General features: G+C 41.6%; 1 protein-coding gene across 1 annotated transcript in view; it reads left to right on the top strand.

The window, feature by feature from the left end:
- The first annotated feature begins 5589 nt into the window (after positions 1 to 5589).
- Positions 5590 to 24266, top strand: part of CRTAM (cytotoxic and regulatory T cell molecule) — a 37153-nt gene continuing 18476 nt past the window's right edge. The window contains exons 1-5 of the mRNA XM_082339833.1: positions 5590 to 11363; positions 18365 to 18511; positions 20748 to 20900; positions 22657 to 22797; positions 24096 to 24257. Coding sequence (XP_082195959.1) covers positions 11318 to 11363; positions 18365 to 18511; positions 20748 to 20900; positions 22657 to 22797; positions 24096 to 24257 — 649 coding nt within the window. The 5' untranslated portion in view covers positions 5590 to 11317. The remainder of the gene's footprint in view (positions 11364 to 18364; positions 18512 to 20747; positions 20901 to 22656; positions 22798 to 24095; positions 24258 to 24266) is intronic.

Consider the following 24266-nt stretch of genomic DNA (forward strand, 5'->3'; position numbering starts at 1 on the left):
GCGATCTCATGTTACACTGAGTGGTCTCGACTCCTATCATGTCCTCAGACGTTGCTGTGGTCATTATTATTTCATAAATGTCCATTAAGAGTGGGATCCTTCCCTCAGAGGGGCACTTGCTGCTGATGGAAATGAGAGGAGGCTCCGGCAGCACCGTGGGCCTCTGGTCCCTTCTGGTTGGGCATCTCTCTGAGCCATCCTGGCTGCAGAGGTGAAAACCCACCCAGGAGTGAAAGAGCGAGCTCCAAAACGCTTCCTCTGCCCCACGTGCAAGGCTTCGTCCCTCACCACTGCCCACCCGGAGGAGGTGTACCAGGAATGATGCACAGAGAAAGAATTTGGGTCAGAGAGAGGACAATTCCAGTTCAAACTGGGTTCCGCACTACTAAAAGCCATAGACCCCAGTTCTGAAGTAATGATACGTTAAGCTAATAGGTTTTAAAATAAGCCATGTATGCAAATGTATACCGAGAACACGAACACAGATTTTCATTGGCACAACTGGCTACTACCCTCGCAGGGTTTACTTCCTGAGGAAACTTAACAGCTAATGCTCAGATGTGACAAAAGACCAAGCTATGGTTAGCCTTGGGGCTGCTTCTCGGCTGTTCTCTGCTTGACAGTTTCCCAAGCTCATTTTGCCCTTTTGTGATATGTGTACAGGCGGCCTGCACATCCAAAGAAAACGAATCATTGTGCTTTGGATCTGTTTAAGCTTAAATCAGCAAAAAAAAAATTTTTTTTTTTTTTGGAAAGTTGTTTGAGGACCAAAAAGCAGTTTTCCTTTGGAAGAAAGAGAATGCATCATTTTGCCCAAAATAAACATGTAAAACCCAGATGGCTTGCTCCTGACCATGAAAGGATGCCAAGGTTTATGTAGCTTGCTGGTTGTCATTGTATTGATGGGACAATTCAGAAAGTCTTTGTACCACTGGAGAGGAACTTGATATTGTACCAGAGAAGAACCCCTAATTCCAGAGTCAGATAGAGCCACGTTCAGATCCTGGCTCAGCTACTTCCTAGATCCCTTAAACTCATTTCACCTGGAAAAATGGGCACATAATGATTTTTTAGAGCATGCTCAAGAGTATCAAATAGGATAATATAAAATACCTAATACTGGGCTTCCCTGGTGGCGCAGTGGTTGAGAATCCGCCTGCCAATGCAGGGGACACGGGTTCGAACCCTGGTCTGGGAAGATCCCACATGCCGCGGAGCAACTAGGCCCGTGAGCCACAACTACTGACCCTGCGCGTCTGGAGCCTGTGCTCCGCAACAAGAGAGGCCGCGATAGTGAGAGGTCCGTGCACCGCCATGAAGAGTGGCCCCCACTTGCCGCAACTGGAGAAGGCACTCACACAGAAACGAAGACCCAACACAGCCATAAATTAATTAATTAGTTAATTAATTTTAAGAAATGTGGCTACCAGAAAATTTAAAAAATAAAAATAAAAAAAAATAATCGCTTTTGCTAAGGCCAAGATAAAATCACTCATCTAGCCATTCCTCTTGTCTATGGGGAATATCAGGGACAAGGAATAAAACAGCCTCATTCACACTGGTGTCACTTTACTACTTGCCCCATAATTTAGCTTCTGTAGTAAGAGGAGAATGGTAAAAGTTGGGGTGTTTGTTGAATTCTGTGATTTGTCTAAGAGGCTGCCCTAATGATTTTACCACCTTCCCCAAGTATAATTGTTTATAGTTTTAAAAGCACATTCTCATTTGATCCTCAGAACAATTTTTCAAGGTAAGGAGGTCAGGTATTATTAACTCGCATGAGAGAAATTAAGATACTAAGATCCTGAGGTTGTGGACTTATCCTTCATTCTACAACACTGATTGAATGCTACGTTCCTAGCAGGTGGCAGGTGGAGGTACAGCGGCAAATCAAAAAGCAAGGTCCCTGCTTTCGTGAATTTGGGAGATAGACAATGAATCCACAAATAAACAAGATAATTACAGGTGTTGATCCATGTTGTTTAGGAGAAAAATGGGTTATATGATAGACAGTACATTTGGAAGGGATGCGGGGCGGGGATCCTGCTTGAGATGGGATGGCCAGCTTTGGTATACCTGAGCAGTGGCAATGAAAGCAGCAGTGGAGGCTTGAGTAGAAGCTGGTGGCGGTGAAGGGCTAAATGAGGGGGATCCTGGGGAGACAGGATGAGTGCAAAAGCCCCCACGTGGGAAGGAGCTAAGGGTTAGAACAAAGGGGGTCAGCGGGCTAAACCTTCATGAGCGTGGCAGGAAGTGGGGGGAAATGAGGCTGGAGAGGAAGGCAGACCCAGAAACACAGGGCCCTGTACACCAGGGCTCCGCAGAATCTGGCCTACAGCCCTGTGTTTGTCCAGCCCACAAGCTAAGAACGTTTTTACAATTTTAAATGGTCGAAAAACATCAAAAGAAGAATATTGTGCAAAAAGATACAAGCACCCCTATGTTCATAGCAGCACTATTCACAATAGCCAAAACATGGAAACAACCTAAATGTCCATGGACAGATGAATGGATAAAGAAGATGTGGTGTACATATCTATATACAATGGAATACTACTCAGCCATAAAAAAACAAAATAATGCCACTTGCAGCAACACGGATGCAACTAGAGATTATCATACTACGTGAGTGAAGTCACTCAGAAAGAGAAAGACAAACACCATATGGTATCACTTACATGTGGAATCTAAAATATGGCACAAATGAACCTATCTACAAAACAGAAACAGACTCACAGACATAGAGGTCAGACTTGTGGTTGCCAAGGGGGAGGAGGGGAGGGAGAGGGATGGACTGGGAATTTGGGGTTGGTAGATACAAACTATTATATTTAGAATGGATAAACAAAAAGGTCCTACTGTATAGCACAGGGAACTATATCCAGTCTCCTGGGATAAACCATAACGGAAAAGAGTATTAAAAAAAGAATGTGTATATATGTGTAAAACTGAGTCACTTTGCTGTACAGCAGAGCTTGTCACAGCACTGTAAATCAGCTACACTTCAATTTAAAAAAAAGAATATTATGTCGGGACACAACTCAATAATTATAGGAAATCCAAATTCCAGTCTCTATAATAAAGTTTTTTTGTTTTTTTTTTAGTTTTATTTTAAGTTTAGTTTTATAATTATAATAAAGTTTTATTGGCACATGGCCATGCTCATTCATTGACATATTGCTTACAGCTGCTTCCTGGATACAAGGGCAGAGGTGAGTACAAGAGGACACAAGACCCTCAAAGCCTGAAATATTTACTTCTTGACGCTTTACCGAAAAAGTTTGCCGGCCTCTGTTGTGGACCACGGTGAAGCATTTGAATTTTGTTCTAAGCCCAGAGTCCAGCACAGAAACCATTCCTACTGCATAACAAATGAAGAGATTGGTGATGTCCAGTAGGTGGCAAAATGACAGCCAGCATTTAGTGAGGGCTTAGCTCGTAAACAAACCTCTTTAATCTTCTCGACAACCCTATTTTCAAGATACTATTATTATTCCCAATTTACAGAAGAGGAAGCTGAGTCTTAGATTCTACAACCTGCCCAAAGTCACGTGGCTGGATCTGTTGGAGCTAAGATCCCAGCCATGTCAGCCTGGTTCCAGAGCCTGGACAAATAGTTTGAAATAGTTTTGAAAGAAATTTTAAGGAAAATATTGCAGAACCCTGAGGCACCTGGGGGATAAATGGGTTCTTCAGAACACAGTTGGAAAACAATTGCTCTCATCCAACCCCTTCATTTGCACATGAAGACACCAAGGGAAGTCACTTGTCCTGGGAGATCTGTGAGCTAAGATCTGAAGCTGGAGCTCGCTGTTCTGCGGTACATTCCCCCAAACCACAATTTCCTTCTGAAATCAGCTCTTACTTGAGTTCTGTTTTCAGAATGATCCATTTGATTAGGTTGTAGGCAGAAGCCTTAAGAACAAAAGCTGAGCTGGCCCTTTAGTTTTCCAGGAACGTCTCACCTGCTGTGGTTGCTGTGGGGACAAGATGCAGTCCCAGCTCCCTGAGGTCTGCAGATTGATGGAGGATCTTGGATGTGCCGCCGTGCTGGGCACGATGGATAACGTGTTTGATTCATACCTCACAGTCACCTTATGCTGTCATTATTCTTCCCATTTTACAGATGAGGACACTGATACCAAGAGACAAGTAGTCTTCTCCGGACCACAGGGCTGCTAGTGACAGGGCCCAGTGGACAAGTCCGGGTCTGTCTGCCCCACCACCCCTTATTCATCCCGCTAAGCTTTGCTGCTCCTAGGAAGCCCTGTTCTCAATCAATAACTAGTTACAGAGGCTGCTGCTCTGGTTTGCAAACTCCCCAACCACTCTGTGTAAGTCGACGACAGTGCTCGGAGAATCCCGCCAAGGTGTGAACTGGGCATCCTGCATCTGCTGGGAAATGCAGGCCAGGCCACCTCTGGCCCTGGCTTTGGGAAAGGTCACAGATTCTTCACAGGAGCCATGAAAGGTCAAGAAGAAAGTTTAGGCCCCTCTTGTAATTGCAGCAAAAACCCCAGGGGCTTCTTTCTGCGCATGGGGAAATCCCCTATCCTTTCTGACCCTTAAAACAGTCCATCTTTCACCTACTTGATAAATCTCCTTTTCAGAATTTTTTTTCTTCCTGACAACCTAGGTTGATCAGGGTGATGATGTTTGTTTATTTCTCTCAAATCTGTCCCAACACCACAACTCCATCAAATGCTACTTCCTATGAGTACGAAAACATACCATGGGGATTTCATGAAACGCAGATCAAAGTGACAAATGGGCTATCAGCTATGAGACCTCCCACATACAACGTGGTCAGTAGACACTTTTCCATGAGAAAATAGGTAGAAGGTCACTCCTTGACCACTATGCTCTGACCTCACCTTTTCCCTCCACTTGCTAAGCAGGCACAAACTGCTCCCTTCCCCTGCTGAGCCCCTGTGGGCTGCAGGCTGAAGTGGGGGTGTTGAGAGGGGGAAGGACCATGAAAACCACAAGGGCATGTCACTCAGAGCCTGCCTTGCAGCATTTCCCCCACGGACCATTTGTCATTTCTGAGTCCAGTGGACTACTGTGACATTTCTCAAGGTTGGCGACCAGTTGATAGCACATCCATGGGTGAATAAGATATATTCATCATCTCCCAGAGGGCAATTTAAAGTAAGATCTTTAACGCTCTGAAAAAAATAGTAAGACAAGCATCCTTCTAGGCTCAGAGAAAAAGAGCAGTGTTTCTATCTCAGATGGAGAATTCATTCATTCTTTCATTCACTCACTCATTTGACAACCTATTTCAGGTGCTGTTGTGGGTCAGGTTCCCTGGAAAACAGATGCTGAGATGGAGATTTTTGTGTGGGAGTTTATAGCCACGCTCTCAGGACAACACTTGTGAAGGAAGCAAGATGGGGCGGAGAGAGATGCTGAAATGGGGTGCTGTGGCAACAAAGGTCTCAGCTAATCCTAATCCCAAGGGGAGCTCTGAAGCTGGACCATTTCCCTTTAGAGCTGCTCCACCTGGAGGCAAGGGCGCAGGACCTTTCAGCCCCTCTCGAGGGCCCCATGGAGGAGGTGTGACTTGGGCAAAATGATTCTCCCCACTGAAGGCAATTCTCAGAGAAGGAGCCAGCTGACACGTCCCAGCCTCCCAGCCTCTGGGGGATGGATGGAGAATCTGGGTAGCACACCTGAGTGTACACTCCAGGTGCCAACCAAGGACCAGCATTTACTTTAACATCTCTTGCTAACCTTGAGCTTTTTCTCTGAATTAGGAGATTATCACAAAAAGCAGATGTGGAAACACACCAGGTTCCCCTTATTTAAAGTTTCACTACAGCTGATTCAATTTAATAAACAATTATTTAACCCTATCCTATGGTAAACAACCAGAAGTCCATCTACAGGTGAATGGACAAACAAACTGTGGTAAGTTCATATCATGTGCTACTACCCAGCCATAGAAAGGAATAAACCCTCGACAAATTATTTTGAGATGAACCTCAAAATAATCATGCCAAATGGAAGAACAGTGACAGAAAGTATATCGGTGGTTGCCTGAAGAGGGAAGGTAAAGAGGGAAGGAGAAGATTACAATGGGCAGGAGGAAACTTTAGGGGGCGATGGATAGTTCACCATTTTGATTGTAATAATGATTTCATGGGTGTATACATATGTCAACATTTATCAAATTGTACATGTTAAATATGTACAATTCATTATGTCAATTATATCTAAATAAAGCTATTTTTTAAATAACTATGATCTTCAGACTAAACAACAAAGCTATAGTAATCAAAACAGTATGGTACTGGCACAAAAACAGATGCATGGATCAATGAAATAGGATAGAAAGCCCAGAAATAAACCCACACACTTATGGTCAATTAATCTATGACAAAGAAGGCAAGAATATACAATGGAGAAAATACAGTCTCTTCAGTAAGTGGTGCTGGGAAAACTGGACAGCCACATGTAAAAGAATGAAACTAGAACATTCTCTAATACCATATACAAAAATAAACTCAAAATGGGTTAAATACCTAAATGTAAGACCAGATACTATAAAACTCTTAGAGGAAAACATAGGCAGAACACTCTTTGACATAATCACAGCTATATTTTTTGGATCCATCTCCTAGAGTAATGGAAATAAAAGCAAAAATAAACAAGGGGGATGAATTGGGAGATTGAGATTGACATATATACATATATACACTAATATGTATAAGATAACTAATGAGAACCTGCTGTATAGCACAGGGACTCCACTTTGCTGTACAGTAGAAACTTAACACAACATTGTAAAACAACTATACCCCAATTAAAAAAAAAAAAGTGGGACCTAATTAAACTTAATTTTTTCCTTTGCATAGCAAAGAAAACCAAAAGAAAGACAACCTATGGAATGGGAGAAAATATTTGCAAACAGTGTGACTGACAAGGGATTATTTTCCAAAATATACAAATAGCTCATACAGTTCAATATCAAAAAAACCAACAACCCAGTCAAAACGTGGGCAGAAGACCTAAATAGACATTTCTTTAAAGAAGACATACAGATGGACAACAGGCACATGAAAAGATGCTCAAGATCACTAATTATGGGGCTTCCCTGGTGGCGCAGTGATTATGAATCCACCTGCCAATGCAAGAGACACGGGTTCGAGCCCTGGTCCGGGAAGATCCCACATGCTGCAGAGCAACTAAGCCCATGTGCCACAACTACTGAGCCTGCACTCTAGAGCCTGCATGCCACATCTACTGAAGCCCACGTGCCACGACCACTGAAGCCCGCAGGCCTAGAGCCCATGCTCCGCAACGAGAAGCCACCACAATGAGAAGCCCGCGCACCACAACGAAGAGTAGCCCCTGCTCGCCACAACTAGAGAAAGCCCACGAACAGCAATGAAGACCCAAATGCAGCCAATAAATAAATAAATAAATAATTTAAAAAATAAAAAGTAAATTTAAAAGAGATTGCTAATTATTAGGGAAACTCACATCAAAACTACGATGAGGTATAACCTCACACCAGTCAGAATGGCCATCATCAAAAATTCTACAAACAATAAATGCTGGAGAGGGTGTGGAGAAAACGGAACCCTCTTGCACTGTTGGTGGGAATGTAAATTGATACAGCCACTATGGAGAACAGTATGGAGGTTCCTTAAAAAACTAAAAATAGAGCTACCACAATATCCTGCCATCCTACTCCTGAGCATATATCTGGAGAAAACTGTAATTCAAAAAGATACATGCACCCAATGTTCATTGCAGCACTATTTACAATAGCCAAGACATGGAATTGACCTAAATGTTCATCGACAGATGAATGGATAAAGAAGATGTGATATATCCATACAATGGAATATTACTCAGTGATAAAAAAAACGAATGAAATAATGCCATTTGCAGCAACATGGATGGACCTAGAGATTATCATACGAAGTGAAGTAAGTCAGACAGAGAAAGACAAATATCACATGATGTCACTTATATATGGAATCTAAACAAATGATACAAATGAACTTATTTACAAAACAGAAATAGACTCACAAACATAGAAAATCAGCTTATGGCTACCAAAGGGGAAAGGGAGGGGAGGGATAAATTAGGAGTTTGGGATTATATATACACTACTATATATAAAATAGATAACCAACAAGGACCTACTGTATAGCACAGGGAACTCTGCTCAATATCTTGTAACAACCTATAATGGAAAAGAATCTGAAAAAGGTATACATATATACATATGTATACCATATATATATCTTTGCTGTACAGCAGAAACTAACACAACATTGTAAATCAACCATATTTCAATTTTTAAAAGAAGAATAAAAAATAAACTATACTATGAAATGGTCTGTGCCAGGCTTCAGGAACACTAAAGTAAATAAGAAACAAACTCTTCCTTCGGGGGCTCAGAGGCTAGCAAGGGAGATACATGGATACTCAACTAAATATAATAGAAATCAGAATAACAGTTAGTATGATAAAAACAGAGAAATTATCATGGGGGCAAAGAAAAGTGGAGAACTGATTTTTTTAGTGGGAGACTAGAGGATAGCAACAGCTAACTCATATAGTATTTACTATGTATCCTTTGTCCTTTAATTCCCACATCAACCATGTGAGTGGGTGCTGTCATTCTACCCATTTCACAGGTGAGAAAACCGAGGCTTTGATTCCAGAGAGACTGGTTCCAGAGTCCACATTCTTAATCGCTAGTTACTATTCCTCTCTGAGAAGTGCCAATCAATCTGGGCCTCAGAAGACAAATAGAATCACCCCAGAAAGAGAAAGCCATTTTAGGCAGAGAGGGCAGTACAAACTACAACCCAGTGTGAACCATGACGATATAGACGTACCGGATGCTTGAAATAGGACAAGAATTTTCTATGAGTATGGGGAATGGAGGGAAAGGAGGCTGAAATGGGGGCCAGGGTGTGATTGGCCTTGAATGATCTGCTAAAGAATTTGCACTATAACCTTCAGGCAAAAGGGAACCACTAAAGGTTTTTGAGCAGAAGAATAACATATCAGATTTGTGTTTTTGAAAGAGAACGAGAAAGACTACCTGTCTACAGTGAAACGAACACTTGGCAAATTTCATGCGAATCCATTCTCAAAAGACCATTCGATTCACAGATATTGCACTAAAACCACATTAAATCAGTAGATCTGGGACAAACTACACTGTAAATTTAGGTCAGTCTCAGAACGTTTTATTCTCTGGTCACCTGAGTCTTGTATTCATTCTGTTACTTCCACCTGTTTCTCCACATTTTTACCAAATAGAAAATCACAGAAAACCACTATTGGAAAAGAGAGAAGCAAAGTGACCCTTCTCCAGGCCCTACCTGAATTTAGTTCAGACCGGGTCCAAGATTATTTTCCCACTGGCTTAAAATGAGAACTCCCAAGATGACACTTCTACCTTTGTTTCTTGTCAAAGTGATTTTTTTTTTTACCTCCTCATACATTCAACTTAGATGATAAGCTCAAGATCTGGAAAATCAACCAGTAATTAAGTCCAGACATGTTTCTGGCTTTATGAGGCTTTACCATTGTGTCAAGAAGAAAAGTACAGCCTTTTCCTCATGTGCTTTGACAGGAAGTGTTAGAAAATTCTATAAGGAACCAGTATTCTTCTAGGTGAAAACAAATGTGGGAAACTATTAACCAGCCACAGGCTAGTTCACACCTTCCAAGGGAGGCCCAGAGACACCTTATATGCACTTTCCTTGGGCTGCCTTAAGGGGGTACAGACAGATCAAGTGTCACTCTAAAGCAAGGACAAGACATGAGCAGGACAATCAAATGCTTAGACAGCCTTGGAGCCTTAAATATTAAAACTTGAAGTCCCTGGAGGGAATCTTATGGGGGAAAAAAGAGAAATCAGACCAAATACTCAGAAGTCTTGGTTTGTATTCTCAGTTCTGCCACTAAGTCACTGTGTCATCTCGACCAAACTCCTCAATTCTCTATTCTGAAAAATGGTACGATGCAAACTACTGATGCCCTGCTTCCATACATATCAATATATTCAACAAGCATTTATGGAGAACCTTCTATGGCCCTATAGCCACACCAGCCGGTAGCAGAGACAGGGCTACCTCTCACATCTCATGGGTTCAATTCCAGAAAACCCTCACCATCAGTGCTTCTCACACTTGCCTTCTGATACCTGGAGACCTTGTTAGACAGACCAGTAGCTCCTCATTCCAGTGAAATTCTCATTTAATCAATCTGGAGTGGACGCTACCAATCTGCTTTTTTTTTAGCTGGGGGCCCAAGGCATTTAAACAAACAATTTGAGAAAGAGGACATTATATCCTGCTAAACTCTACAGGAAACAATTTTTCTCTCAGTTTTTTACTCTCTTTCTACCTGTTAAAATAGGTAAAATATTTGAAAGACATTTTTGATGGATATAATGTTCCCTACCCAAACTATCAACACATTTAAGAGCACTAACACATTTCAATTAGAACCAGTAAATATTATTTCCTTTACAATTTTCTAAACATTGCAGACTAACCTCTATTTTCTAAACATAAGTCTACTTGTATTTTGCTGTGTGTCCCCAGAAAAATGAAATAAAGTCTATCTCAATTTGTCCAGTAAATGAGAATTAAATACCAAAAATTGTTCATTTGCATACTCTCACCCCCACTAAGATCATATTCTCCTTAAACACAAGGCTTTCTCTTTCATATCTGATCATATCTTAGAGCGGTGCATACTAGATGGCTAGATAAATAAAGAGATGGATGCTGGATGAATGACAGATGGGTGGATGGATGGGTAGATAGACACACAGATTTTTTAAATGAGTAAATCTGTGATTTAGTGAACTCTGCCCCCTGATAACCATTAGAAATTGTTTCCAGAGTTAGAAATATATTCACAAGGGTTCAGCAAAGATTGCCTAATTTTAATTGTTTAATAAACTAGAAAAGTGAAAACAAGGTGACGTCACTACACAGGAACATTTTAATATCTCTTGCACTCCCTCCTCTCCCCAAAAGCCCTGCAACTAGTTGACTTACCAGGACTACCCACGTGCGGTAGAAAGATTTGTGCCACCAACACATCACTCACCCCTCTCCACAATCGAGGTGACACATGTGGTCCCCTAAATGTTCCACCGGGAGGTATTTGGGGGGCAGCTAACTAAGAGGGGGCTTCCAGAGCTGATGGAGGAGGTGAGACACATGAGGTCACAGAGCCACTGCCTCCCCCTTTCAAAAGAAACCAGTCTGCTCTATTTATTTCAGAATCCAGAGGAAGTTGACAAAGTGTGACAGCAGCACAGCACAATATGTGGTGGAGGCTTTGCAGCTTGCTGGCTTGGTTCCCCTTACAAGGTAAGGACTTAGAGCTCATGTTTTTTGATGTTCAATTGACCTCATGTTTGGGCACATCTATCTACCAGTCAACTGCTCTCACGGAGGACCGACTGCAGAAGCAGCTCAGGTAAATCTGCCACTTTCCACGCCACGCCGAAATCACACATCTGAGGGATGTTACTGGATTTATTGAATCTCTTGTTCAGTGGCTACAGGGTCTAGAAAGGGTCATTGTAGTGTGTGTCTCTGTGGAATCTGTGTTATGGCAAAGTGTAACAAGCCTATTGGCTCTGTCTTTTAAGGGTATACCAGTTGAAAGGGCATCTGTTTGGGATTTTTTAAAACTTCCTTGTTGTATAAGCCTTAGCCAAATAATTTAATTTCTCTGAAACAGTTTCCACATCTCGAAATGAAGATGATAACAATGTTTGATCTACCAAACTAGATTGTTATAAGGATCAAATTTCAAATGTGAAAGTACTTTGAAAGTGGCAAAGTGCGATATAACTCTTAATTCGTTCAGATCATAATGATCCCAGTGAAAACTTTGTGCTTATTTTTTGAGTCAGTTATATTTTACATTTCATTATAATTTTCAAATGTGATTTTTATTTTAAATTTATTTATTTATGCTGTGTTGGGTCTTCGTTTCTGTGCTAGGGCTTTCTCTAGTTGCGGCGAGCGGGGGCCACTCTTCATCGCGGTGCGCGGGCCCTTCACTATCGCGGCCTCTGTTGTTGCGGAGCACAAGCTCCAGACACACAGGCTCAGTAGTTGTGGCTCACGGGCCCAGTTGCTCCGCGGCATGTGGGATCCTCCCAGACCAGGGCTCGAACCCGTGTCCCCTGCATTGGCAGGCAGACTCTCAACCACTGCGCCACCAGGGAAGCCCCAAATGTGATTTTTTGATGCTTAATTCTATTGTAGTGTTTTGAACATTAAAGAAAGACACAGTTACCTTTTTAGCGCAGGTCAAATTATTCCTACCCAAAAGTGGGGGCAGGCTGTATTGTCCCTGAATCTCTGATTGCAACTTGTATCATTTTCTTGCAAAGGAAATTACACATATACAGTGTTGCTTGCTTGTTGAATGTTTGTTTCCAAAATTGAATGTATTGTTGTGTTCTAAGTAAAGCAGCTGTCCTTCTAAATCTTCATTCACCACAGAACTGCATCTGAAGAATAGTATTTTTAAAAACTAGATGTCCTACTTTACATAGTACTTCAATTTCCTATCTTATACACTTCAATTAGTGCCCTCTTTTTTGGTCCCTGCATCGTGAGGCACTTAATAAAGATTCAATTTTTGTAATAAATAATAGTTTCTTCAATAAGTGTCTTGAAGAAGAGCTAATACCTTCAGAAAAAGTACATTTAGATGGCTAAAATTAGAACGCTTTCAATTATTCCAAAGTTTAAAGCCTTTAACTGACCTTCACTTTTTCAGGACTCGAGTTATTCCCTTACAAAAATACCTCACAGAAATAATGTTTTAAATAAAAACCTGCAATAATCATGTCCTAAGGTAAACCTAAGATAAGTCTTTTAGGATATAACTTATTCAAATACTATTTATAAAGAAAGGGGAGAAGTATATTTATTGTATCGGGCACAGTGCTGGGTACTTTATGTTATTTCATTTATCCCAGCAAAAATACTGAGGGAGGTATTCATACCCCTAATTTACATATGATAAAATTGAGGTTACAAGAAATTAGAAAACCTGCCCAAGTTTTCACAGCTAGTAAATGACAATGTAAATATCAGCAAAGCACATAGTAAAAGTATTATCTCATGAAAGTTTTCAGTGAGTGTGTGTGTATTGGGTTGTGATAGAAAATGTGTTTCTTAATGTGGATCAAAAATTTGAGAGCTACAATTTACACAATTTGGAAGATTCATTCTTGAAAAATCCCAAACTGAGACCTCATCCAAAGGGCCAGCCAGAGGGCATCTAGGCTCAGTGGTATTTGGGAACCAATTGCCCACTCTATCCTAAGCTTACTTATGCCCATCAGAGTCCCAAACAGGAAAGGAGCTGACCATGTTGCTTTCTTATCAGCAAAAAGGCAGCAAATCAGCAGTTTGGGCAACATAAATTGCCAGCTGCTTTTAGCTAATTGAATTACGGGAAGATCACTACACCTTCTTCCACTGCACAACTTCTATGGGTTCCACTGCACAACTTATTTGGGTTTTTATAGACCAAAACAAAACAAACAAAAAAAAAGTCCCATAATCTTGGAGCCTGCCCTCTTTTCAAGGCTCCTACTGGCAGCCCCTAGGGTGGGTAAAACACAGTAAGAATGGAGAATTTTTCAAATTCTTCCCATTTACCTATATTGTAGATGATGAAAATCCACCAATTTGCACCCTCTATTCTGGTTGTTTAGTGGAGAGTAGGATGCAGGAAACAAAGAACAGCTGCAAATTGAGTAGGGTCCTCCTGATACTTCCTTTGACCAGGAAAGAGTCATCCATTTACTGACATGTTGTTGAGACAGATTCTTTAAAGCTATACTGGAAATAATTTGATTTTGAGAAAGTCTGATTCATTTTCACACTCGTAATTTTCTCTATCAAATCTGTCTAAAGAATAATAATAATGCCTTTTTGTAATGATCTGAATCGAAGCATATTTTGCCTGCTAACCTCATAAGAGCCAAGCAAATACAGCTCTGGTTTGGGAATTAACTCACTGTGTATCTCTGGTTTTAACCTAGCTCATCTTTATTATTTAACATAACAAAATGAGCATCCTATTAAAATATTTATTACTGAGTATATACATTTACTCATGATTAGCCATTGATTGAACAAATACTTAAAATGTTACTTTGTGTTAGGCCCTGGGAATATAAAAGGAATGACTAGCAAACAACTTTTGTACGAGGAGCCTGTAATCTACCCACAGAGACATACTTATAACCAAAAAAGTAATGTGTGAAGTGCTGTAAGGGAGGTTTATTCGAAGCCTTTGGGGATCTGGAGGAGAGAGGAGCTTCCTGAGGGGAGGGAGAGGCTAAAGGCTGGTTGGGTAGCTTTGACAAAAGTGGTGTAATTTGACTTGAGCCTTGAAGGAGCTAAGAAAGGCATTCTAGGCTGAGAACAGCATGGACAAAGGCAAAGTATCTTCTTGAGCCTGGAACTTTCTGGAAACAGCAAGTAGCCATTTGCATGGAGCATCTGGAAGGGAATATCAGCAAACGAGACTGGAGGAAAAGATGGGAGTCAAGTTATCTGGAATTTTGGCCTGACTCTTACAGGCAGTGGGAGCCATAGCAAATATTCTAATAAAGGAATCAAAGGATCCAATTTATACCTTTTAACTGTGATTCTGAAGCAGACGAGGATGATGAATTAGAGGGAGTGGAGGCTAGAAGGAGGTTATTGCAATGGTCCAAGAAAGAAACAATGGAGGCAGTGATAGTAGTGAGAAAAAGAGAAATGAATTGATTAAAGAGATGTTCTGGAGAGGGAAGAGGCTGGGGTGCCTTTCAGATACCTGGCCTGCAGTGGCTTGGGATGACACTGACGGCTACAGGGAACTACCAGAGCGGAGCAGGTGGTGTGTCTGTGCTTGGTGTGTGTGGAGCACAAGGGACAGTACAAATGATGCATTCCAACTGGACGTGTTGAATGCGGGGTCCCTGCAGGACAGACTGGCTCTCTTCTGGAGTTTTAAAAGTTATTGCATGCAATAATTGGGCTACTAAGGAAAAGAAAGAATATCTTACTCTTTCTTCAGCCTGCCGTGATGACCTAGAGTAGGGTGGACACACTGCAACTCCCCAAACCTTCGGAAAAACCAAGGACTCTTAGGAGCTGCACAGGTTTTATCTACGGGAGCTTTGGTAGGTAGCTGTGGCTGTTGCTTGCCCTTCAGCTGAAGGGTCGGTCGCGCGTACTTTGGCACAAAGCCATTCCACTCATAGGACAACTGGTTCACGCGGTGGGGGTTGGAGATGATGGTGAAGGTCACAGGATCCCTTTCCATGTATAAACCAGTCACACAGTCACAATCTATAGCTCCAGACTTAACTAGAGGCCTCGTAACACATGGCTGTGCATGGATGGATAAACCCAGTCATGGAGATAACGCCCAAGCCCAGCAGTCAATAATCCACTCAGTAAACATGACGTACCAGCAGTGAGTGGTGACCTTCCAGGAGAGACATCACAGCGATTCATTGTCAAGCTCTGTATGTCCAGCATTTGGGAGTCACGTCGGGCTCATTTGTGGGTGAGAAGTCTGAAGCCCAGACAGGGAGAACTAGCAAGTAGGCACAGGGCACTCAGGGTCTACACTTGAAAGCCTAAGGGTGAATAAGGATATACATGTCTTTAGAACCTGTAGGGGAGGAAGTGGTGAGCAAAGAAGATACCCCTCACCCCATCCCTCTGACAAAGAAGGTGAAAGTTTGACTCTAAACTTAGGTGAAAAAAGATTTTAAAGACGAATTCCACTGTAGTTTTCAATGGCAACAAGAGGATCATGGGGAACTTTTTTCTTAGAAGACGTGCCATCAAAACTTAGGTACCCACTGTGCTCCTCTTCTACCCTTTCACGTGACTTAGACACATTAGACAATATTTTTAAGCACTACCACTGAAGCAGTGTGGCTCAGTGACTTCTCATTGGGCTAGTCTTCCTTTCTACAATGATTTCCTGTCTCTGAATCAAACACGGGGTCTACATGACAGCACTGCAAGATAAGTCGGCTTATAAAGCCAGAAGCAAGGCTAGGAGCCAAGAGTAGAAGAAACGACTAGTATTCTATGCCTCAAACACAGCCGTTTCCATCTGGAACTCAGACACCTATTCTTGTGGTCAGCAGCTGATCCTGAATTCTCAAAAGCAAGAGCAAACACTCATCTTGGGAGATAAAATTCTTTAGCATACGCTAAAAAGCCATACTACCTTTTAGTACAATTTTTAAGACACTGTGAGAATCAAATGACATTATTTAATTCATAAGCATGCATCCCAAGAAAAAGACAATGATGATATACACCTTTAAAATGGGAAACATTTATTCATAAACAGGCAGCAGACAAATCTCGCCACTCCCTTCTCCCCGAATGTGGGCTTCCTGTCTAGACAATCATTTTACCAAAGGTAAGAACATTGGCAAAAGTTCTAAGTGTCCATTTCTGGCCCGAAGGATGACATCAGGAGATGTTGCTTAACACAAGTTTTTATTCTATCATTTATTTATGTAGTAACTTCCCTCCTGCCTCTCAGTATTCTTATTAACAATAGGAGAGCATAGATATCTATCCAGTGCCTGCATTAGAGTGTCATCATGAAAGCTGGCATTAAACCATTACTTTCCAAGCTCACAGTGTGATAGTTTCTGTAAGGAATGAATTTTAGAGAAATAGAAAACATAGTTATTGCCCTCTTGAAACTTCAATCTGTTTGTGGGAAGCAAGATAATGCACGAGAACTAGAAAGTAAAGCAGGAGTCATAATGGAACGAAGCAATGCAAGTTAGGTCTAGATTCAAATTCTTGGTTCAAAAGTTACTTAACCTTGGAAGAAATTCCATTGTCATTTCAAAGCATCTCTACTAATATTAGCCTTATTACTCGATTATAGGTTGATTTTATAGATGAGAATATTTCCAAATGACCTGCCTAAGCAGAATTCTGGCCTATGACTCAATGCTTTTTTGAAAATAATCTCTCTTTATTGATTCCTTGTTGTTCATCATAGTATTGGCTGATGATATGAGTGTTTTTCCATTAGGACTCAAACAAACTGTTTTCCCATGAAAGTCAATATGAATACAATACAGTAATTCTGGGTTCTTATTGCCGGAGGCTAGGTTGAAATTAATGACCTAGGAATGGAACAAACTAAAAAGTCTGCACCAATTAATTCCCAGAGCTCTCCAAAGCGCTTTTCCTAATATTTGAAATTTATCTCAAGGAAATAAACTCCCTTCTTGCTTCTCTTTTTTTATTTCTTTTTTTTTTAAGGTTTAAGGTGATGCAGTAAAACTCATTGCATTTGCTGTTCATATTTTATAACCCCACGGTGTTCTTCTGTTTATGGAAGTGTTTGGTACTTTCACTGACAAGAATTGTCTCGTCCTCAGGAAAAAAAAACTTTTTTTAATTTAAAACTTGAAGAAATAACAAAGGGCAATAAATGTGCCAAATCGGCAATAAAGCCAATTTATTTTTCTATCAGTTTCTTTTTTGAGAGGATAACTTTGTAGCTGCTTAGAACCAATTGTTTCTCATTCTCTGGGGTTTGTGATTTGGGGAAATAAGACTCCCACGTTTGCCTGGGGAAAGCGCTGCTGTGAAATATTAAATCGGAAGAGATCTGAGAACATCTTCCCTCCGGTGGAGAGGCTCTTCTGCGGGTGGGGCGTACCTACTCACCGTGATGGGCAGCTCCGTAATTCACAAGAGCCCGATGGGAAGTAACATTCTTTCTTAGAATCCAAGACCCCCAATTTGTACTTGAAGACACAAGTCGCCTGTTTTATAAACAGAGTCCAGAAAGGCTGAGTTTTCCGGGATCTCATCACTTAGGTAGTCTGACCTAGTTACGTGAGCATGGGCTTGCAAGCCTGCACACGTGGGCACAGATGCCAGCCCCAGGACCTCTATGACCTTGAGCCTCTACTCCCTCATCGTCAAGTGAACAAAATAATTCTTCCTCTAGAGGGTTAGTTTGAAAGTTACGTTAAATATTGGTAACATGGAAGACACAATTCCCGGCATATGGCAGGGCAAATGCCTAATAGATGTTCAACTTTCTTCCCATCAAAACCCACTCCTTCATTCAGACCTCTTTCGAGAGACGTCTTTACTGCCCCTGCACACCGCGTTCCCTCCCTTCCTTGCATTTTTTGATGTTGACTTACGTTTTGTTTATCTAAGAAATGTGTAGTAAATGACCAAATGATGAATGAGGTTGCATTGAGTCTAAACTCCTGCCTCAGCTCGGGAGTGGTGTGGCCCGTGCCAGCGTGACTGTCCCCAATTCTCTTCCTCTGCAGAGGCCTTTCGGACCAACCACACGGAAACCGTCACCGTGGAGGAAGGGCAGACACTCACTCTAAAGTGTGTCATTTCTCAGGCGGAGACCACCTCCCTGCAGTGGCTGGCCCCATCAGGCTTCACCATTTTCTTCAGTGAGCATCCCGGTAAGTGAAGGAAAAGTAAATCACTGCCAGACCTCAACCTGAGGGATTTTCCAGACAGACAGGTTGGTGGGACAGAAAGCACGCATGAGTCACCCAAACGGTGGGCTTGGTTCCACCCACTGTGGCATGTAAATAGCACCCAGAAGCCTGTTATTTCACACGCGGATGCTTTTTTTGACAGGAAGTCTGAAATGGAAACCCCACCAAAACGGTTGGTAAAGGGGGCTCAAATGACAAAGTACGTTTCCATCATTCCACCTCACCCCCATGTCACTTTTTGACTCTCAGCGACCATGAAAACCACCAACAGCACGATGACAGACGGGTAGCAGACTGACAGACTGGGGGCCTTTGGTCCTCAGGCAGCCAACATATCACCCCACATCTGGAGCCAGCTGCTTTGTTTTCCATCTGAGCAATCCAAAGCCGCATCTCAAAGCCTCTTCCAGATGGCTCCCCTTCTCTTGTTGGTCTTAACAGAACCTTTAGATCACTAGGCGATAGGAATTGACAGGACTTATTACTTTGAAAAGGAGGGCAATCTTCCTCTCTCAGAAATACACATTGAGTCCTAGTTGCCTGAGATGGAAGAGGACTCTTTTTTTCCCCAATTTTATTAAGATATAATCGACATACAACATTGTATTAGTTTAATGTGTACAACATAATAATTTGATATATGTATACATTGGAAAATGATGCCACAATAAGTTTAGCTACGATCTGTCACCTCATGTTACATTTTTTTTTTTTTCTTGTGGGAAAGGATTTTTAAACCTCTATTTAGTTCATCTCTTTGGGCAGGATTTTATGAAACCCTCCCCTTTATGAGACCATTTTATATCTCCATTTAATACTCCTAACTGTCAAATGTTTGGAAAAGTCTCCAACACAGCAAATTTCATTCTGCTTTATAAAAGCAGAGCCTCTAAAAAAATTTGATGTGCTTTGAAAATGTTATTAAATATTGACAGGTTCAATGTAAAATAACTATATTATTTTAAGCTAAATCAACTAGATTCCGATAGACTAAGTAGATATTAATTGTTAAAAGTTCTGAGAGGAAAATTTACGTAGAGAGAATTCTGTTAAATAATGCTTTCTGTTGCTTTGTTTTGGGTAAACTGGGAGAAGATGGACGTTCTCAAATTTCTGCAACAGGATGCCTTGATCTAGCTTGATGGTTCTCGACCAAGGGTACTTTTTGCCCTCTGGGGGACATTTGGCAATGTCTGGAGATAGCTTTGGTTGTTATAACTGGGGAGAGGCAAGGGGATCCGGACTCTAGTGAGTAGGGGTGCTGCTAAACATCTCATAATGCACAGTGTAGTCTCCCCTCCCAACAAAGAATTATGGACTCAAATGTCCGTAGTGCTGAGATTGAGAACACCTGAATTCCACCTCAGGTAACATCAGTGTCCCAGGACACACAACAATTATTCCAGATGAGAAACAACCTTCCTTGGTCAGCCATTCACAATTTAACTATTTTAGGCTTGTTCACATTATAAATCTTAACATTAGAAAAAAAAAAACCAAATAAAACCACTCATTTAAGGAGCCTCTGATTTGCTAAGCGACCTTTGACCTGAGATGGAAATCCCAGGTCAAGACAGAATCAAAAGGAACACTTGCTATTGGCTAGAACTTTCTGGAGCTGTGGGGGATTTTATGTTGGGGTTTGTTTGTTTGTTTGTTTGGCCATTCCTTAAACATTTGGAAGGACTAAGTCGTCATCTTCGGGAAACTTCAAATAATAATGAACTTTTAAAAATTAAAAATAACAAGCACCTAGCTGGAGCAATGAATATCAGTGCATTTATTTTCCATTCTTCACATACACTGTGACAAGACAATCACAAATGAATCAGATTTCAAAGACGTAAATCCTAGTGGGGCATTTTCCATAATGTAAAAAAAAAAATATTTAACATCCTCCTGCAACCTGAACCCTTTGCCAGCATAGGGCTCTTAATTTCCTACAAGCATAAATAAAGCAAATTGCTTATTTCACAGATCCTAGAATCAAAATATTTCATTTCCTAAACTAACTTCGAACTATTCAAGGCCTCCAGCTGGTAACACCAGAATTTGGAAAGCAGCTCAGTTGAAGATGGGACATTTGTTCCTTTAAAGTGTGAAAATCAAAAGCTATTTCTGTGAATAATCAATCCACTGATAGTCTGCATTCATCTGATATCTCTCCTCATAATAACTCTTTTCCCCTCTTGTACAGCTTTAAAAAATTCCAAATACCAGCTTCTTCATTACTCCTCCAATCAGCTCACCATCAGGGTGCTGAATGTAACACAGCAAGATGAAGGCGTGTACAAGTGTCTGCATTACGGCACCTCCGTGAGAACAAAGGAAGTGAAAGTGATCGTGTTAGGTAGGTGCCCGAATGCCAGTAAACCCAGCCTGGGAACAATATACTTAGGAATGTGATACACCATTTTAAAACTTAATATTTTAGTTAAAACATGTTGCCTAGAGCAAGGCATTTCCTGGGTACCTTTGCCACCTTTTGTTGAAAGGAAAACAGCATTTTGGGTGGCAAGCCCCAGACTAAAATGGGAATTTGTGAAATTTGTCTTTGGCATCGACTAAATTTTCCCTGCAGGGAACTAACAGGAAAGAAAACTAGTACTGGATGAGTCGCGACTCTGTGTCAGGTGTTGTGCTAGGCTGCAGAGAATCAAAGGCACAATCTCTGCCCACAAGGAGTTTGCACACTAGTTTAGGAAGGCGCAAAACACACACGGACATCAAGCAGAAACTTCTAACAGCGCATCCTAAGATGGCATGAATTCAGATGTAACTGCACTGGACAACAATCAGCTCACATCCTCTGCAAAACAAGTTCCTCTCTTCTGTTGCAGGCGGGTGGGTGGGTGTGGGGTTGGGAGGCACGGATAGGAAGGGACAGCTCCCAATCGATCGGTTGGAACTTGCTCAGTTCTGCAGATGGTCAGCTGTGTTCAGTGTAAGTCTTACTATCTTTACCTTTTTGCTTTTCGTGGCAGAACAGATCAATTCAAAACATTGCTTTTTATTGCTCTCTAAATAACATAAATCCACATATCAGACAAAGAATTTCTTAGACTTCTCTTCTTGAATTATTAGAGTGTGGTACCTGCCATAAAGTAAAGGCATGGTGACTAAGTCTCTAGGAACAGTGGCTCCCTAGGGGTTTTGAGAACCAATGTGACTCAGCTTAGGGACCACCTTCTCCCCACCTTACTGGCCACCCCAAATACCACTCTGGCTCAGACTGACTGTGTGCCCTGCTGAGTTCTCATAACACCCCATGCCTACCACTATCATTGCACTTAACACTTGGTCTTTCAATTAACAGTTTAGGGGCTGAGTCTATCACCAGACTATAGCTCCTTGGAGGCCCTTGTCTTTTCCTTACTTGCGTTGCCAGCGTCTAAGGCATCTAGTGCATACTTGGAACCGACCTCATAATGTCTCAATGGCAGATGGATGAGTAAATAAACATGAAAGAGTGCAGTTCTGGACCACAGTGTGAGGTAGAATAGGGAAGAGGAAGAAGTAAGCCTAACTGAAAAGGATTTCCAAGACAGGAGTAGAAAGAAAAAGGGCCAGTGGGCCCTTTATAAGAGAAATGCATCTTTGATGTTAGGAGGGGACAGAGGTAACTTACGTTGAGGTGAGTCCTAGACTCATGAAAGTTTAGACCTGAAACAGCCAACTCATAAACCAGCTCCTTCATGTCACAGACAAGGAAACTGATATACCAAGAAGTTGTGGGATTTACCCAAGTGCTTACAATAGCTGGTGACAGAGACAGGACTAGAATTCAAGCCTCTATTCCTCACTTAGTGTTCTACCAGCCAAATACATTCATATATAACATTTAATAATTACTGTTGTTAACAAAGTCTGCCTGGGAATTTCTAGAGACTAATCACACACTGGGCGACAAACATTCTGATTACAGCCAGAGTAGCTTTAGAAGTACCTAAAAACCCTTGAACTATATTCTGAGACAGGTCAAGTAAAATAATACGCCCATTATTTAGACCACCCCCTACAATGATCCCTGCAGATTATTAGGCTCTGTGCTTTGCTGATATATATAGACCAGCTAATTAAGCAAAGAAAAATCAATTTTCTTCTAGCAACTCCTGTCATGCCAACCTTGGAAGTTTCCGTTAGAATGCAAAATGGAGAAGAACATGTCATACTGCAATGCTCCACTGTGAGAAGTAAGCCCCCTCCACGGATAACCTGGCTCTTAGGGGATGACATGGAGCTCCAAGGTAAGTGAAGAAATGGTTCTCTTTCCTTCTTTGTTTTCCTTCCTATTTATATGCCTAAGGAATTTTTCAATGTTCTGGCACCCTCTGGTGGCAGAAGGGGCCAGAAAACACCATTCAGTATTTCATCAGTTGTTTGAAGACAAATTATCCTTACTAACCAATCAATACCATGCCATGGTTACATGGTTACATGTTTTTGTTTAAAACAAGGTAGAAAACTAAAATGGAATATTTATTATGGCTTCATAACATTTCATAAAAATAAAAGGTACAATACAGCTATTACCTCTGAGCATAAACTTTGTAGCAGGCATAAAATTAAAAAAACGTTTAACAGGGACTTCCCTGGTGGTGCAGTGGTTAAGAATATCCACCTGCCAAAGCTGGGGACATGGGTTCGAGCCCTGGCCCGGGAAGATCCCACGTGCCGCGGAGCAACTAAGCCCATGCGCCACAACTACTGAGCCTGCGCTCTACAGCCCGCGAGCCACAACTGCTGAACCTGCGAGCCACAACTGCTGAGCCTGCGTGCCACAACTGCTGAAGCCCGCATGCCCTAGAGCCCGTGCTCCGCAACAAGAAAAGCCACCGCAATGAGAAGCCCACGCACCGTAACCAAGAGTAGCCCCCACTCGCCGCAACTAGAGAAAGCCCGCGCGCAGCAACGAAGACCCAACGCAGCCAAAAATAAATAAATAAATTTATTTTAAAAATATACATTTAACATAATACATGTAATTGGAATATATATGAATTTGCTTATACCATGGAGTACTATGTCATACTGCCCACGACAGACAAAAATATTTTGGTAACAAAGAATCTAAGCTTTGAGCCTTTTAACTGAAGCAGGAAAACCAACTGTGGTGCTTGGGAACTATTTCTAGTTTGTTTACATTTCAACAGACATTCCATTCGATTTTATGTAACCATAGATTCAGTCCAGTGCCAATTCTGGACCTCTCCTTTAATTTGCCTTATTCATTCAACTTGAGTAAGGTCTTGGGTCTTTGTGTTTCACAACATTAGGCTATCATTCCTGTGTAAACATGATAAGCTTTGGATTTTTTTTTTTTTCCAGTAGTGCAGGGTTTATAGAGACTTATCCACTCTTGTTCATCTGCTTCTCTTTGGGACTAGGGCCAAGCATGTCCCAGGCAGCTGGGGGAAGTTAGAGTGAGGTTAGAAGTCTAACAGGTTTGCCAAGATGTCAAGGCCATTGGTCTCTCAGAGACCCAAACACGTCCAACAGCATTAAACAGCCACAATCTCACACGCCTCTTTAAATTGCTCCATAGGTGAAACCCACCATGAATATGAAACTGATGGGAAGAAGTGTAATAGCACCAGCACACTCAGAGTCCACACATATGGCCAAAACTCAACAGCGAGCTGCATTATCCGACACAAAGGCCTGCAAGGAAGAAAACTGGTAGCACCTTTCCGGTTTGAAGATTTGGGTAAGAACC

The sequence above is a fragment of the Balaenoptera borealis genome (assembly GCF_965194805.1).
Source record: "Balaenoptera borealis genome assembly, chromosome: 11".
In the NCBI taxonomy this organism is placed as follows: Eukaryota; Metazoa; Chordata; class Mammalia; order Artiodactyla; family Balaenopteridae; genus Balaenoptera; species Balaenoptera borealis.